General features: G+C 30.6%; 1 protein-coding gene across 1 annotated transcript; it reads right to left on the bottom strand.

Moving 5' to 3' along the window:
- Positions 1 to 398: 398 nt before the first annotated feature.
- On the bottom strand, positions 399 to 4282 carry LOC122272165 (defensin BmKDfsin4-like). The gene is made up of 3 exons (XM_087160174.1): positions 4198 to 4282; positions 1613 to 1682; positions 399 to 559 (listed from the first exon to the last, which is right to left on the bottom strand). The coding sequence occupies exons 2-3, from the start codon at positions 1662 to 1664 to the stop codon at positions 399 to 401; spliced, it is 213 nt and encodes a 70-aa protein (XP_087016300.1). The 5' UTR covers positions 1665 to 1682; positions 4198 to 4282.
- Positions 4283 to 16522: the final 12240 nt, after the last annotated feature.

The following is a 16522-nucleotide window of genomic DNA, read 5'->3' as shown; positions in this document are numbered from 1 at the left end:
ATTGACGCTACCCCCTATATTTTGGGGATCAGAAATCCAAATCCGTTGAAGTTAAGACATATTTATACAGAAAAATTACATTTTGAGTCTGATTTCGTAACATGAAATATCTTCTGCACATACTAATTAGGTAATTCCTTCGAGCCACTAAGATTGCGTCTTAGAATGTGGAAATCCGATCATTAGGTTAAAATTTATGCAGAGTGGTCTGTTTCCTTGGCGCACTGTACAACTCATTGAATTTTAAGCACTTTCTGACGATATTTTTTTCACTCAAAACTTATACCATATTAATTTCATTCGCTTTGACAGTTTGCCTGCTTTGAATTTTAGAATGTGTCATAAACCTTATTAAACCATATGCGCTATGGCATGTTTTAACTCTCAGAACATTTTGCTTACATATGCGACACTACGCGTCTATGTGGACGTTTTTTCTCCAAGCACATGCATTTTTCTTTATCACATTTACCACGTCTGTTTATATGATTGCAATGTTTGATGCATTCCTTCTCGTTACTAGGGCAACCATGCCCTTCCTTTCCTTCGACGACTGAATCTAAAATATAATTTTAAAAAAATAAATAAAACAAACGTCACAAACTTAACAGAAGTAATCTCTCTCTCTCTCTCTCTCTCTCTCTCTCTCTCTCTCTCTCTCTCTCTCTCTCTCTCTCTCTCTCTCTCTCTCTCTCTCTCTCTCTCTCTCTCTCTCTCTCTCTCTCTCTCTCTCTCTCTAGCTCTCTCTCTCTCTCTAGCTCTCTCTCTCTCTCTCTCTCTCTCTCTCTCTCTCTCTCTCTCTCTCTCTCTCTCTCTCTCTCTCTCTCTGATTATGAGATATAATATCATTCCATTTGATTAAAGGAGTGGTCATCAAACACCAAATACCAAATGAATTTTACTTTATAAAGAAACGTCAGCTATTTATATCGTGATTTTCGCTTAATAAACTTACTTACAATTGTATTTTTACAAAGTATGTGGAACGAATTATAATTCTGCAAATCAAGAATTTCTGTTAAACTGACTATGACAACGAACAGAGAAAATATCAAAAAAGTGATTGAAGTGCCGTAAATTTTGGAGTTAAATACCGGAAGTCTATGATTTTTAATAAAAGGGTTTACTATAAAAATGTGTTGTTTTTTTTCTGTCAGAGTTTTTTCTTCAGTGTGATCATAAGTTGTTTAACTTAACCCCTTAACGATCGGTTCATTTTTAAGAAAACAATCATACAAGTGCCTATTTTTCTGGCTTTTGTATTTGTATTACGTATTTGATTAGTGATGAAATCTAGTTTAAAATAAACTGACTATCTACAATTACCTTAAACAATATCCTGGTACTGCTATCTGGTGTGTAAATGAGAAATAAAATTCTTTTACGGGCAAAAGAAATGAATTAGTTTTATTCTTATTGGCGCGTTACTACTGATCACTACAGCCCGTCAATATCACGGAAGCGAAAAAAAGCGGGCGAAAACTCAACCCGTCATTTTCACGGGAGCGAAAAGGATGGGATTAAACAAGTATTCGATTCCATAATAGTCAAAGAATTACTCTGTATTAAAATATTTCTGTGAATTGTAATTCAAAACTGTTTAGATGCTTACCTAACACTATGACCAAAACAGTTATCAGCAATAGAAAAGTAACCAACTTCATCTTGCTCGTTCAGCTTAACTGCAATTATAAAGAATTACTGAAGTTTATACGGGATGTTTCGAAATGAATAAATCTAAATCTCTTCAAAAATGAAGTGAAAAAAACTAAGGTCACTAGGAGTATCAAAAGAAAATTTAAGTTTGAATAAAAGAAAAAACCATCTATAATTTTAGTCACTTATTATTTAGAAGAAAAAGAGCAAAGAAGGGATGAAAGCCATAAAAAGTGAACTTCCTTATTTAATGTTTTTTGCACTGTAAAAAATTACAGATCAAACTGCGGTTAAAAGTACTTGGCACCCTGTACCGTTAAAAAATCTGAGTAACGATGAACCAAAAATTTTTATTCATTTGCAGTCTACATAAAATGGAGCTCCATTTTACCATTTTTTTGGTATTGTCCCTAACTCCAAATATCAGTAGAAGGTTGAACAAAAAATGGGTGCTTTGATGAAACAAAACACCTATTTTTATTCTCTCCGTTTTCTTTAATAAATGCAGAGGAAGTTTGAACCACTATTAAATATTTTTAAAGAGACCAAATGCAGGCCAAAGTTACTGTTTACCGAAACAAAAATATTTAACGGAAGAATTTTAGTTTATGACATACCTCTAACCATTTTATGCCGCCAACCAAATTTAAGAGCACAAAATGAAAGAAATTTACTTTAATTACGCAAGTAAAACATTTACCTACCTGAATAAGTTGATACTTGAAACAATATGTAGGGGAAACGCGGGCAAGATGGACCGCTTAAAGAAACTTGGTTTAAAAAATAGTAAACTGGAGCAATTTTATATCTTTTATATTGTAAACATATAGTGGGAACATTGCTCTTACATAACTCATATAGAAAATAAATAAATAATAAAGTTCAATAATAATGACTTAATATAACCAAAAATAGAACATTGTCCCATCTTTCCCGGGTTACCCGGGCAAGATGGGACACATAATTATATTTAAAAATCACAGAAATTAATATCAGAATAAAAGAATAGTCGACAAAAAAACGTTCCTAAACATCACAGTTTCTGCATAAAAAGAGGCCAAAACCAGAAGTTTAAAATATAGTCGGTCAATTAATTAATTATAAATGACTTTTATAATTTTTTAAAATAGTTTGTTAAGTTATATTTGCTAGTTTATATTTTTGTTGTTGTTAATATTACCTTATCTTTTATGATTTTTGCAAAATCCGGAGAGGTTAATTTTTACTTTACATTTTTAAATTATTTTAAGCAAATAAATTTTAATTTTCACTACTTATTATGTTTGTACAATAATAGCACTACAGTGCCACAAATTTGAAAAATTTATTGCAATGTATTAAACAAATAATAACAGCATACAAACCTGGAAAAATATTTTAACACGTTATAAGAAAAACAATACAATGCTTGCATTTCGGTAACACCTTGTGAACTGACGAAAAAACTTGTGCGTATTTAGAACAACAATATTTACTTTCCAAAAACGCACTTTAGATGTCGCTACCGTGATACGCATAGAAGAAAAAGCGATGTCCCGTCTTGCCCGGGTGTCCCGTTTTGCTTGGGCTTCCTCTACATATGCCCGATACTCCGAGACCAAGTTGTAAAGAAGACGTAAACAAATATCGTTCATTTTATAATCACCGTCAAAGTTTTGTGTCTTTTACTAAATTTTGGTGCAGTCAGTTGCACCATGGAAGTATTTCTCGATCATACTTCACAGTTCATGGTGTAACTAAAATAAGATGATCTTTCTAAACTTTGGGAAAATGAGAAACTTTGCGCTAAACATTGGTTAAAGATTTACCGAGCTTTTTTTTGACAGTAAGAGAGTAGCATGCGTAAAGTCCATTTTTATCGTAAATTTTGCAAGATTATTTTAATTGCAGTGATTCAGTGATTTTACAGTAAATGTGACTTTAAAAAAAATTATATTAACTCCAATTTTTTTTTTATTTCGTAAAATCTTACGATTAAAATGGATGATTTTATGGTAAAAAGTGCCAGCATTCAGGATCTAGTCCAGAACTTTTAAAAGTAATATAAGATACAGTCGATGTTTGCTCAACCCAATTTTTAATCTTCATCTCGAAATAAACTTTCATTACGAGATCCTGAAATTAATAGAGAACACACACCTTTTAAAAACCCGATTGAGATAAAATGGCCAGGGTGTTTTTTTTTCTATAATTAAAACATACCACATAAAAAATAATGAAGTAAAGAAACATATGCTAAAAACTACAAAATAACTAGTAGTGCTAGTTAAATTTAATGTGAACCACTGAATATTCAAAATTTTAGTACTTCTGGTGGCTGACTAATTAGAATAAGAAGATTTCTGCTAAGCACTGTCTTAAAACTACCTCTTCTAAAATTTCTTCCCTGGTTCTTAAAATTAACTTAGAATAACACGCATTTAATAAATTAATGGCTATGACTCTTTCTCGTTGAAGCGTAATATTAAATAAGAAATAACATAATAAATAAAATAATGTGAGCTATTTAAAATTTTAGAATATATGAAAGATTTACCTTACCAGTCTATTAAATTAAGCAAGCAATTCAGGAATGAATTTCCTGAAATTTGTAGAAAGACATCTAGTATATATAGTTTAGAATAAAACTTCCATTACAAACAACAAAAACAAATTTTAATTACTGACCATCTCATTCTATTTAATTGAAAGAAATTATCTTTTATTAAGGCTCATTAAATAATACTTCATTAAATATCTTCCAATCTTCATTAAATAAGGTTGTTTTTAAGATTTTTAAATTAGATATATTTGATTCTTTGCATTCTAAATTGTGCTGACTCAATTTTATTGTAAAAAATCATATTATAAGTGTTTTGAAAAGGCATTAAATAATACTTTTAATACTTCTATTAAATTAAATTCATTAAATTTTATCTACTGCATTTTTGATTGTGTGATTACATTGCATTTTACAGAAAGAAAAAGTTTTTTAATGGATAACTAAATGCCTGTTCATTTCATTAATTAAGGTTATTTTCAAAGCATTTTTAGTAAGATGTATTTGATTCTTTGCATTCTAAATTGTGCTGACTCAATTTTATTATAGCCAATTATATTTTTAAGTGCTTTTAAAAATCATTATATGAGTTAATTAAGTTCCTCTTTTTTAATTAATTTAAATAAACTTTATCTATTGCATCTTTGACTGTGTGATTACACTGCATTTTATTGTATGCATGTTTGTCGTACCGGATGAAAAAAGAAGTAACTGATGAGTAAATCATTATTAATGAACAGTATAAGATCATGAACAAAACTGAAAGATATATACCGACACAATCTTCTTATTTTTATTATTTGTCGCCCTTCCTGGTAGCCCTATGCTATCAGATTAATCAAAACATGTTTGTAGATGTTCATCCCTTCAAAGTAAAGATTGGTTATATTATTGCACAATACTATTGCTCATTGTCAACTCTTGATAATCAAAAATTATGGTATTGTAATAAATAAAAATTATTGCATTTTTTTTTTTTTTTTGTTGTTGTTGATAAATGTTTTGAAAGATGAGTTTACTTTTTCAGCTGAAATAGTTCGCCTATTTCCTCAATGCACTGATTAGCTCTGCTTATTAGCAAATTCCTTTTAAGTTTTGAAGGTATAAAACATGCTTTGCTTCCAGATGGCACCCCTATTATAAGTCTAGGTCTGGTTTCTTAGGAAAAGCGCCTTATCTGGGCGTCAGCGGAAAGTTGACGTCCAGCTAACACCAACAAAATACTGGTTTGTTAGCTCAAGGCTTGGTTTCTTAGAACTAGAGCCTTATCTGGGCGTTAGCGGAAAGTTGACGTAGAGCTGATGCCAAAAAAATACTTTTTTGTTAGCTCAGCGTGAGCAGTCGGTCCAACGCAGACATTACCTCTCATTGCGCATGCGTTAATAACGTAAACAAATATTTATTTCGAATTTGTATTGATTTTGTTACTGTCGACCAGTGTTTTAGAGAACAAATAATGGCTTTGTCCAAGAAAAACACATTATAGCTGAGCTAAATGAAGAGTGTTATGTTTAATGAAGAAGCTGTGTTTAATGTCAAAATCAAAATCTTGGCTGATTTCAATGTGCTGTTGGATGTTGTCCGCCATTGCTTCTGTGGTTAACGTCACGTTGTAATCCAACTGCAGTTGAGTTGGACGGCAATTGTAGTTCAAGATGAGCGTTCGATGACGTATACTATCAAACTCACGAATGGATCAATCAGAGGTTGGCGCTGATTTCCAGCTGATGGCGTCCTGTCCTAAGAAACCAGGCCTTTAAATTTCATAATAGTAGTATTGTTCTTAAATTTTAATTATCTTTTAAAACTTAGATTTTTGGAATGAATTATGTGTATTTAAGTTTATTTATATTTGTACTGTTTTATCACTTTTATAAAGTATCATTCAATTTGTGACTGTTTTTATCATGGAACTTTTCTTTTGTTGTGACGTTCACGGGTGTTGCGCTGCTGCTCGTGGGAGAAAAGGTCTGTTTAAGATTCATTCGCATTGCTGACACAAGGATAAGAGATGGTGAAGAATAGCTGAGATGATGAATGAACTAAGACCGGAGCCGCTGAGTGGATGAACGAAAGTGATAAGCGAAGTTAGGCCGGATCCGCAAGGTTGGAATCGGATTGCTTTTCCAAGTCGACCCATTGCTGATCCACGGGTGCTTACCGCCATGCTAGAAGGAAGCCTGAAAGGAGTTTGAGTGTGCTGTCTATCAGAAACTGGAATGTTGACCTGATACACGGGTCTGGCGGCGGCAATACCGGTAAGCGTTCCAGGGATTCGGTCCGTAATTTAATTTAAATTTAAAAACTCTAAGTTCGATTTTAGTACGGGTTTAAAAGAATAATTTACCTAGACCTTTAATTGCTTCTACTTGATTTTAAGACAAATGTGCCTTTTATTTTTAATCGTACTTACAGGATTTAGAGAATAGTATTGTGATTTTTATTTTTGCTTGCATTTTATTGAAAATATAATTTAATATTGCTAAATTTTAAACCTGAAGTAAATAATAATTAGTTATTATGTGATATCTACTTAGTAGCATTTGGAAATAATTTAAGTTTGCTTTTGTTCGAAAAATTTTTGTTTTAATAAATTTGGTTGTAAATGTTAAATGTTTCAAGTAATTTCTTTGTTGATTTTTTTTTGAACCTGGGTAACACTGTTACCAAAGTTAATATATTGATCACAGCATAGCGTAAAACCTAAATTTTAGAGGTAACAGTACATATTACATATATGCCTTTCCATGGCCATAAAAACCTATTTTCTCAAAGGTATCTCGATATCAATCTTAGTACATTTAGTACTTAATAAAAAAAGCAATTAATATGATAGCAATTAATATACCTATTACTAAAATTATCGGAGCAACATTGGTGTCAATAATAATGAGGCATTTTGTTTATGGTTTTTCTATATAAACAAGTTCCTTTTCTCTATTAAATTTGCATTTTAATACAAAAATTTTTTACCAAAATTACCTAATTGTAGTTCTCAAAAATAATTTCATACGTTATTAGAATTTTATTATATATTTTTACACAAAACCCTAAAATACGAAAGAACATACAATAAGTACTAGGGTAATAATTATTTTAATTCCCTCCGAAAAGACATAAGTACTGGGGTACCCTAATATCACCGTCCTACACATTCATGGCACCTGATATACAACCATTTTTTTATTATTCGTTGTATAATTCAGTGAGACTTCATATTATTAGATTTTTCTATAATCTTAGTTAGAAATTCAAAAAAAAATCACTAAATCAAGTATCGAAAATAAAATATAAAATATCATAAAAAAATCACTGAGAGAAATATTAACTAGAAATTGTGTTCAGTCTTAGTTTGAAAGCTACTTTTATAATTAAAGTTTCAAAAATGTCTACTCTATGATATTTTTTGACAGATTTTATTAAGCTATAATTTTATACCAAAAGTGGAAAAAATCTCAAAGATAAGTATTAAACAATACTTGTTTGCAAAAGTTACAAAAACAAATTTCTTTTATAGTGTGAGGAAGAAAAATAAAACAAAGCGACATCACTCTCAATCACGATATGGAATATAATTATAGATTTTTTCGAGCACAAAAATATTATCTATACAATTAAAAAGATTCTGTATCAATCGTTAAATAAATTCAAACGACGCAAAGTTTCAAAACCTAAAACTGCCTACATTTAAACAGAAAGTAAAATAATTAAATGATAATCAAAATGCAATTATGAAATCTATCGCTTTAAGGGAGTTCTTCGAATAAAGAATTTACGTTTAGAGTGCCTTACTTGAAGCAAACTTTCAAATTTACACCAGTATGGGTCATTCTTTAAAAACCTAACAATGCTCAAACGAAATGTCACAAGATCGGCTTAAGATAGGAAGTTGCTATTTTTCATACTTTTAAGTCATAATTTACCCTATGCATTTAAAAAAGATTCTTCATTTACAATTTCTTATATGGTTTTTAAAATTACTTAAATGTCACTGTCCTAAAACTTTTTCTTAAACTTATACAACTTATTTAAAATTTTTGAAGCCAATATTTCAATAATTAAAATAGCATTAGTAAACTATTAATGTTTAAAGATATAAAATAATATTTTTTGAATCCGTTTAATTATTTAGCTTACCAGTATGCTTCATTTGAGAGTTGCCTACAAGGTTGACATTTCATTTGGCACAGAAAGTTTCTATATTATTTTAAGAAAATATATATATTGTGAATTTTTAGTCCTTCTTCTATCACTGTTTATTCCCCCCCCCCTCCCTTGTTGAATTGATTGAGAGTTTCTAAGATCTGTTAACCTGATGTTATCAGAGATTTGAATTTTTAAAATAAGGCGCGGAACAATTTCGATAATCATTCCACTCTGCAACGGTTTTATAGTAGATGAAAATATTTATTTTAAAAAATAATACATATTTTAATGTGTAATAATTCAATAATGTATGATTATAATAGAAGCCTAAATCTTCCATTAGAACTTAGTAACAAAATTATCTAAAAAATGTTACACTCCTGGTATGCAAAAAACCATGTTAAACAAAACATTATTCTTCAATAAAGCTTTATTTCATATGACAACGAAAACTTTGAAAACTTTCTTTAAAAGCAATGAATAATTCACAGAATGGACATGCTTTAACGAACGCTAATACAACACTTAAGTAACTTTTCAAACATTAATAAATTATTTCCCAAACGTATTTCATATTCATTAAAACTGTGGTTTATTTCTGCACTATTGGTCCGAAATAAGCCACTGTGGCATGGTACACTATTTTCATAACTGACATAAAAGACGATTGCGAAAATTTATTTTTGCAAAAATTGATTTTTTCAAAAACTTTTTCCACTGAACTGCTTAGCTGCTTAAATAGTTCATTATTTTATCAATTTTAACAATAACTGTTTGCTTTTAAGGATAATGTATCCTAAATTGCTTTTTTGTATGATTTGCAATTTTCTTTATTTTTGTATAAATTTCTTTACCTTTAAGTTATCAAAAAATATATATAATTTTATCAACAAAAAGAATTATCAAGAATGACTTATGATTTTGGATGTTGTAAACAAACTCTAGATTAAATCCTTAAACGAGGAGTGAAACTTAAATCATGAACACGAATAGGAAAATAATATTTCTTAATTACAGTTTCATCGCAGAAAACCTTATTCCTCAACAATTATTTTTCAATACAAAAAAAAATCGTAAATTGTGTCACCACTGTTTTAGGAGTTCAACTTTACGCTACATTTTGTTGTTACTGAGAAAAAAACTCTAGTACAGTAGAGTCCCGATTATTCGAGTTAATGGGGAACGCAACAAACTCGGATAACTGAAAAACTCGGTTAAAGCGAAAAGTATAAAAACGGAAAGAAAAAGAGAAGGTATAAATGTAATATATTTAAGAAATACAAAATGTATACGAGTATACCACATACAATTAATATTATAATTGAAAAACTTACTTAAAACATTTAAAAAGCATACTTCACGAGATTTAAAAAGTTTTTACTTAAAAAAAGTCCTTAATCGTTTTTCGTTCTACGTAACTTTATCGCTTTTCTGTAGTAATGTTTCGCCTTTTTTAGGGATAACAGGAAGGCTGGTGTCGCCTCTTTTTGTTGTTCTATATATTCAATAGTACATTCGATAGCTTTTAGTCCATCTGTATGAGAGATTTTTATATGTTGATTTTAATAATCACTGTCTTCATCATCTTCGCTAGATTCATTATCATTACTGACGATATTAACGATAATTTCATCAGACCAAGTTGTTGGATTTTGTTTTTCTGAGTGTTTGGGAGATAAAATTCAGATTTATTTTTCAGCGGTTTTTTTTTTTAAATAAACTAGAACAAAGAAAATCCTTGAAGTATTTGATAGCTCGGTTAAAGCGGAAACTCAGATAACCGGGGCTCGGATAATCGGGACTCTACTACTTAGAAACATGACATTCGAATAATATGTGTGTACACTCTAAAAATTTTCAGATCAAGCTAAAGTATAAAACCCCAGCAACTCGGGTGAGTTATTGTAAAATCCTTTTGACCACACGGAAATTTTTACATTAATACAGACAGTATATTAGTATATCAATTACAGTATATCAGATATTTTTGTTCCGTAACATGTATTGGTAAAAATTGATTTTACGATAAATAGTACCAATACTCAGTGCTAGTACTTTTTGTCGTGATTTAACCCGAAAATTTTCTCGAAGTAGACAAATTTACAGGAAATACGATGGAATCAAAGCTTAACCCCTTCCCGCCAACGTCAGGGGGCATCCGGAGAATACTGTAGACCAGGGGTCGGCAACCTGTTTGTCCTTAAGGGCGCAATACTAAATTTGAAAATCACCGAGGGCGCATATTTTACAGATAATCATGCACAATCCTAAACTCAACTGACTACTTGCTGTATATCGCCGTTTGACAAGAGTTAAGTAAATCGCTCTGGCTATCATACATTTACATTAGTCCAGCGAGGGCGCATTAAAAATCGATCGGGGGCGCCATGGCGCCCGCGGGCGCCGCGTTGCCTACCCCTGCTGTAGACTCTAAGTGCACGCACGTGAGCTCTCAGTAAAAGAAGAGGATTCAAAAAGGTAGTCTTGGTGGCGATTCATGGCAACACCAGAAGGCCTCAAAGAATTTAGTGAAATCTTAAAATTAACAATAGTAGTTACTTGTTAGAATTTAGGAGTTGTAGTGCTCAAACATAATAGGCAAGGCATTGAAAAAAGATAACAAACGATGGAATAAAAAAAATTAGTATTCAATTTTTAAAACAAGAATTATTAACCATTAAATTTCTAAAAAATATCACGCACTCCATTCTACATCTCGCAGAAATGCAACAACAGAGTTCCATCTATGTTGCTATATGAATAAGTAAGTTCTGAAAATAATAAGCGGCATTATAATATTCTTTTACAAAATATATCATGAAACACCATGTAACTGAATCAATATAATTCATTTAAATTTTTTGCTTTCTTTAAAATAATAAACAAATGGAATTTGGTGAGAAAAAAATTGTGCCTAATCATCTGTTTGCGTGATTGGGAGATAATAAATAACAATAAAATCTAACAAAAGAACTACTTTTACATTAGGAGAGCCAAATATGAAAAGCCTGATGATTCAATAAATTTTATTACTAGAAATGCGTGTGTTGTTAACGAATGAGCGATTGAATACTGAATGAAAATAGTGAAATACCGTGTACGTTTTGTACAATTACTTAGCAATGTAATATTTTTGTTGTAAGTTTAAATGCTTAACAATTGGAAAATGGACAAAAAAAGGATACTATTTACTAAACGGCTTTTTAATATACAATTTAAACAGAGCGAAAGCAATTTACTGAGTAAATTTTTCTTTCAATCATATGCAGTTTAAAAAATGAGAAAGAAACGTTGTACGCAAAATAAGTTCTTTGAACGATATTCTTTGGGATTCTAGTAAATTGTGACGGTTAATCTTGGAACCTGCAATCTACCAAACTATATTTTTGATGAATGATAAAAGAAAAAAAAATTAAATAATACTACTATGATTTTGAAACGGTAGCATTTTTGTAAGTAAAGCGAATTTATCGCTGTATGAATTAGGAAAAAATATATGGTACGCAAGGAGTTGTAAATTCTTCCACATTTAGTGACGTTAGAAATTATCAGAAATTTTCTATAATCAATGAAGATCTTATTGAAAAATTTGAAACAAAAGCGATTACAAGTCTTATTGCGTCTTAAGGACGCACTTATATAAAAAAACACAGTTAAAAAACGAATCTCAGGTTAAAAAATAATGAGGGGAAATGCGATTCACTGTAAATGTAGTTAAAAGACTTCTTGAAATAATTTTATCTACAGTTAGCAGATTTACAAAATCTTGAAGCACACACAAGCGAAAAAGTTTATTCATATGAGCAAAGCAGAAGTATCTGACCCTACAATGCAATCGTGAAATGGCCTCAATCACAAAAGGTCGTCGTGAAAATAATGTGGAGAAATGTGATTCAAGCAAAATACTTTTAAATAACTTCTTCAATTACTTTTATCTACAGTTCGTATAATTACAAAATATTGAATATCATCTCCAAAGAGAAGTTTTATTCATAAAAGTAAAACAATAGCTGACAACGCCAATATAGCGTTTCAATCATGCACTTAGATGTGGAACTCAATTGCAAACTGTGTAAAAATAAAAGATAAATGTGATTGAAGTAAAAAGTTTTCGAATAAGTTAATCAAGCAATTTTAGCTACAAACTTGTGAATATTTTATTTAACTATTCAAAAACTTAGTGATAAAAATATTTACTAACCTATGATGATCAATCACTGCAATTATTGGCGGATCACGATTAAATAGTTTGGTAAAAAATTGTGAGGAACGAAATATGACACTCCAAATAATTACAATAAAATTTCAATTTTATATTACAATTTCATATTAATTTCCTGGAATTGCTTAATCATGGAACGAACGCATGAATCTGACAGAGCACAGAGTTTCAGCAACGCATGTATCTATAGAAAACATAAGGAAGAAAAATTTACTACGCTTAAAGAGATATCTTTTTAATTTTTTTCCCCATCCGTTTTTAGCAATTCTAAAATTTAATAGATACTAGAGAATTTTTTATCACGAACCAACAACTGTTAATTTTAAACTGTAAGACATGTTTAAAGCAATTATCAATCTATGATGCTTCATCACCACTTATCTGTAGAAATCATTCTTAATGGTCTCTCGGTACATAAATCGTAAGATGCTTTTGAAAGACAATAAATTCATTCAACGAAACATTTAATGCATCTTAAAAGCAATTGTCAATATATGATGTTAAAACACAAATTATCCATAGAAATCATTTTTAATGATCTATCGATACAGAAATTGCAAAGAAAAAGTGAAATACTTTTGAATGACGTTAAATAACTCATATAGCCAAAAATTTAACGCATGTTAAGAATCAATAATCTGCCTATGTTACTTCAACGCCTTATTTATCTGTGAAAAACAGTCTTACTGGTCTGTGGATATTACCATGACTGCCAAAAGACTCAGCTCTGAAAAACGAAGTTAGGTGTTGCTATGATTGGGTCTGTCGATGCAGAGTTTGCAAGGAACTTGTGAAATATATATGAATGACTTCCCATTTATTTGAATAAAAGTCTTTAAAAAAATTTAATGTCATTTAAACAATGACTTAGATACATATAAAACTAAAGCAATTGAGAGCATAATTACAATGATTTTTCAACACCACACATTTTTATGGAAATCACTTGCATTGTTTGGTATAAAAATTAAAAAGAAAAAGTGTGATGCGCATAAAACATTCCTTAAGCAATCTCTCCGAACCATCTTCTGCATAATTCTTGCAACTGCTTTTCTCTACTACAATTGTGCAAATTTTTCATACGTCAAATTTCATCCAACATATGCCAAATCTATCGTATGTTCATGGTTCATGTATATGATCTCTATTTCGTTATGGATAGTTATGTACAAAAATCAAAACAAAATTAGAAAATGTGTATTAGAAATAGAAAAAGTGAAATGTTCTCAATTTGTAACAAACTCTAATTCACGTATCACTAACTTATCTGTGTTTGTAATTATAGCTACGTTTGTAACGTATATAGTAGCGATAGTTACGTCTAAATGCATAACAGAACTCGATTTCGATCTTTCGTTTTCCTTTGGCTATCGAATCAACCCAATATTGTACTATTTCCTGAATATTGTATACTATTCGTTTTATTTCTGCATTTCCTTAATTTTTCCTTCCATAGTCAACTTATTTCTATGCTTATTATATATGGAAAGCAGTCATTTTTTACGAATGTATGAAGAAAATATCGCAAAACTTAAAAAGCATATTATTCCAGTTTCTTACTTGCAGATATATTTAAATATACTCGGTGATCTTAAGGAGTTGAACAAAGTACTATCTGTGCCTTCTTTTATCACATTCGTAATATTGTTTTTGCAAATGAACACTTATTTCTCTTATATACTTCTAACAGGAAACGGAACGTTGTCAGTGGATATAACTTTAGAGATTTCTTATGTTATGATTTTATCAGTTATTGGAATAACGAACTTAACTTTCTCAGCATCAGATATTAAAAGCAGGACACAAAGTATGATATTAGTTTTTGAAAAGATCTATGAAAATAATCTTCAAAAATTTGATTCAAACAAATATAAACTTAAGTTTCTTAAGTCTTTGAAAAGGAAAGAAGATATCTCAGTGACTGCTTGCAACATGTTTGAGTTTTATCGTGGATATATTCTGGCTGTCTTTGGTGCTTTATTTACTTATGGTTTGTTATTTGTCAGCATCAGCACGGATAATAATAATTTTTGCATTCGTAATAGTAGTGCTATTTAAAAGTATAGTTCGAAATTAACTTTATGAATTTTTTAAAAAAAAAGAAGCTGGAGTGAGACTAAAATAATCTTGATTTGTCGACATCATCAAATGAAAAACGATGGATTTTCTCTGTCAAAGGTAAATTTCGTTTCTAAAAGTAATTTTGTTTATTTCAATTGTTTTCGTATGCAATCATATGTTTTGTACACACGCTTGTAGTCTTTCTGCTGCCAATATAACTCCAAAACCAATATAACCAAAATTGAAAAAATAAATATTCGAAGTTTGTAAAAATTATGCTCCTCAACTTCCTGTAACAGTGGATAAAGTTAGGAAGCCACGTAATCCACTACTAATCCGTGAGATTAGGAAGCATTTGGACCTGCAGCTCCCGGTCCTCAAACGCGATACCACTCCTAAAGTTCTTCTCTGGTTTGCTCTGGAGACTCTCAATAACAAATTCCCAGAACCTGAATGGCTGCGGATTTATACTGATGGCTCTTTTTCAAATAACCAACCTAATGCTGGAGCGAGTGTCTTTAGCGAACTGTTTTCTTTTTATGCCCCAATATTCCAAAAGTTGGGAACATTTATATCAGCTGAGCATTACGGAGTATCCTCGACATGATGCGGTTGCGATGTTTAGACTTTGCACCTGGCACGACTGTCTGGCTGGACATCTATTTTCTATTGGTGTCCTCCCGGACCCCTTTTGTTATTTCCGTAGGGATCACGTCATCATGGATGATCATCACATTTCACACTGCAGAGTGCTTCGTGGGAGTTCCTTGGTCGAGCGTTATTGGGAGGCTACAGGCCGAATGAGATAATGACTTTTTTTTTCGTGCCTTTTTTTCCCCTTTATATCAAGTTTCCTGCCATTGTAAATAAAATAAAAAAATTTGTAACAATTTTAAGTGCTAATCAAAACTTTTCAGTAGTCGATAACTTTTGAACGAGAGCCATTATTGTTATTGGCTAGTTCTCAGCTGGCCTCGCATCCAAAATTAAAACCTTATATGTGAGGTACATGCGTACTGTACTATACTTTTTTGCAAGATTATTACTAACCCATTATGGGTACTTTAATATCGTTACTGTATTTGTTGTTGAGAAATAAATGTGTTTTAATAAACAAAAGAGTGTTTTTAATATAGCTGGATACGTTACAGCACTACGTTTTATGCTTTTATCACTAAAGCGCAATTATTTCAATTACTTCACAAATTTTTCCAGACTATTGATAAAAATTCCAAAAATACATAGTAAGGGTGGTTTTTTATAGAAAACTTTGCAGTATTTCAATTCGCATTAACTGAACTAATTGAAATGTAAAGATTTACATATGCATTTTAAGATTCGCTTGAGTATTTGAAGATCAATAGTTGAATTATTCGGCACAAATTAACAACGTGGTCTGAGAATTAAATGAGTAAAAAAAAATTATGAACGTTAATTTGGGTAGCTTAAGGGATACAAAGCAACGAAACGAAATCTTTAGTAATTTTATTTCATCTTTCTTTAAAAAAAATACTCATATTATTAGCGTTATTAGACTATTAATATAATTAATTTTTTAAATGAAAAATAGAAAAAAAATCAAACAAATTAATTAAAACTAACATCTGTCTGTATCGGTACTATAAACTAGTACCGTTAGAACAGAGACAACAGAAATCTTAGAAAATCAGTCGAATTATTTTCTAATTGATCCTGTTAAAATTCTAATTCTCTGTCTAATTAAATTTAAATGACAGATTAAATTCAATGCATGAGTTTTTTTATTAAAACGCATTACATATGGTATAGATTAAACGATAAAACTAGGATTGTCGCTGCCAATCGCCATTGAGTCTAATCGTGACTAAACCTCTCATTTGCCTACAAAACAAGCAATCGTACTCGACGAAATGTGATAC

The sequence above is a fragment of the Parasteatoda tepidariorum genome, chromosome 3 (genome assembly GCF_982258835.1).
Source record: "Parasteatoda tepidariorum strain Cologne lab strain chromosome 3, Ptep-v5.0, whole genome shotgun sequence".
In the NCBI taxonomy this organism is placed as follows: Eukaryota; Metazoa; Arthropoda; class Arachnida; order Araneae; family Theridiidae; genus Parasteatoda; species Parasteatoda tepidariorum.
The sequence above is the reverse complement of the archived record's forward strand: the minus strand, read 5'-3'. Positions and strand labels throughout refer to the sequence as shown.

Bases quoted from the DNA above. Each gene is read 5' to 3' on its own strand.
- LOC122272165 (XM_087160174.1), bottom strand. From the start codon at position 1,664: ATGAAGTTGGTTACTTTTCTATTGCTGATAACTGTTTTGGTCATAGTG. The intron at 560-1,612 runs GTAAGCATCTAA...ATTATATTTTAG, and splicing joins TGTTTTGGTCATAGTGTTAG to ATTCAGTCGTCGAAGGAAAG.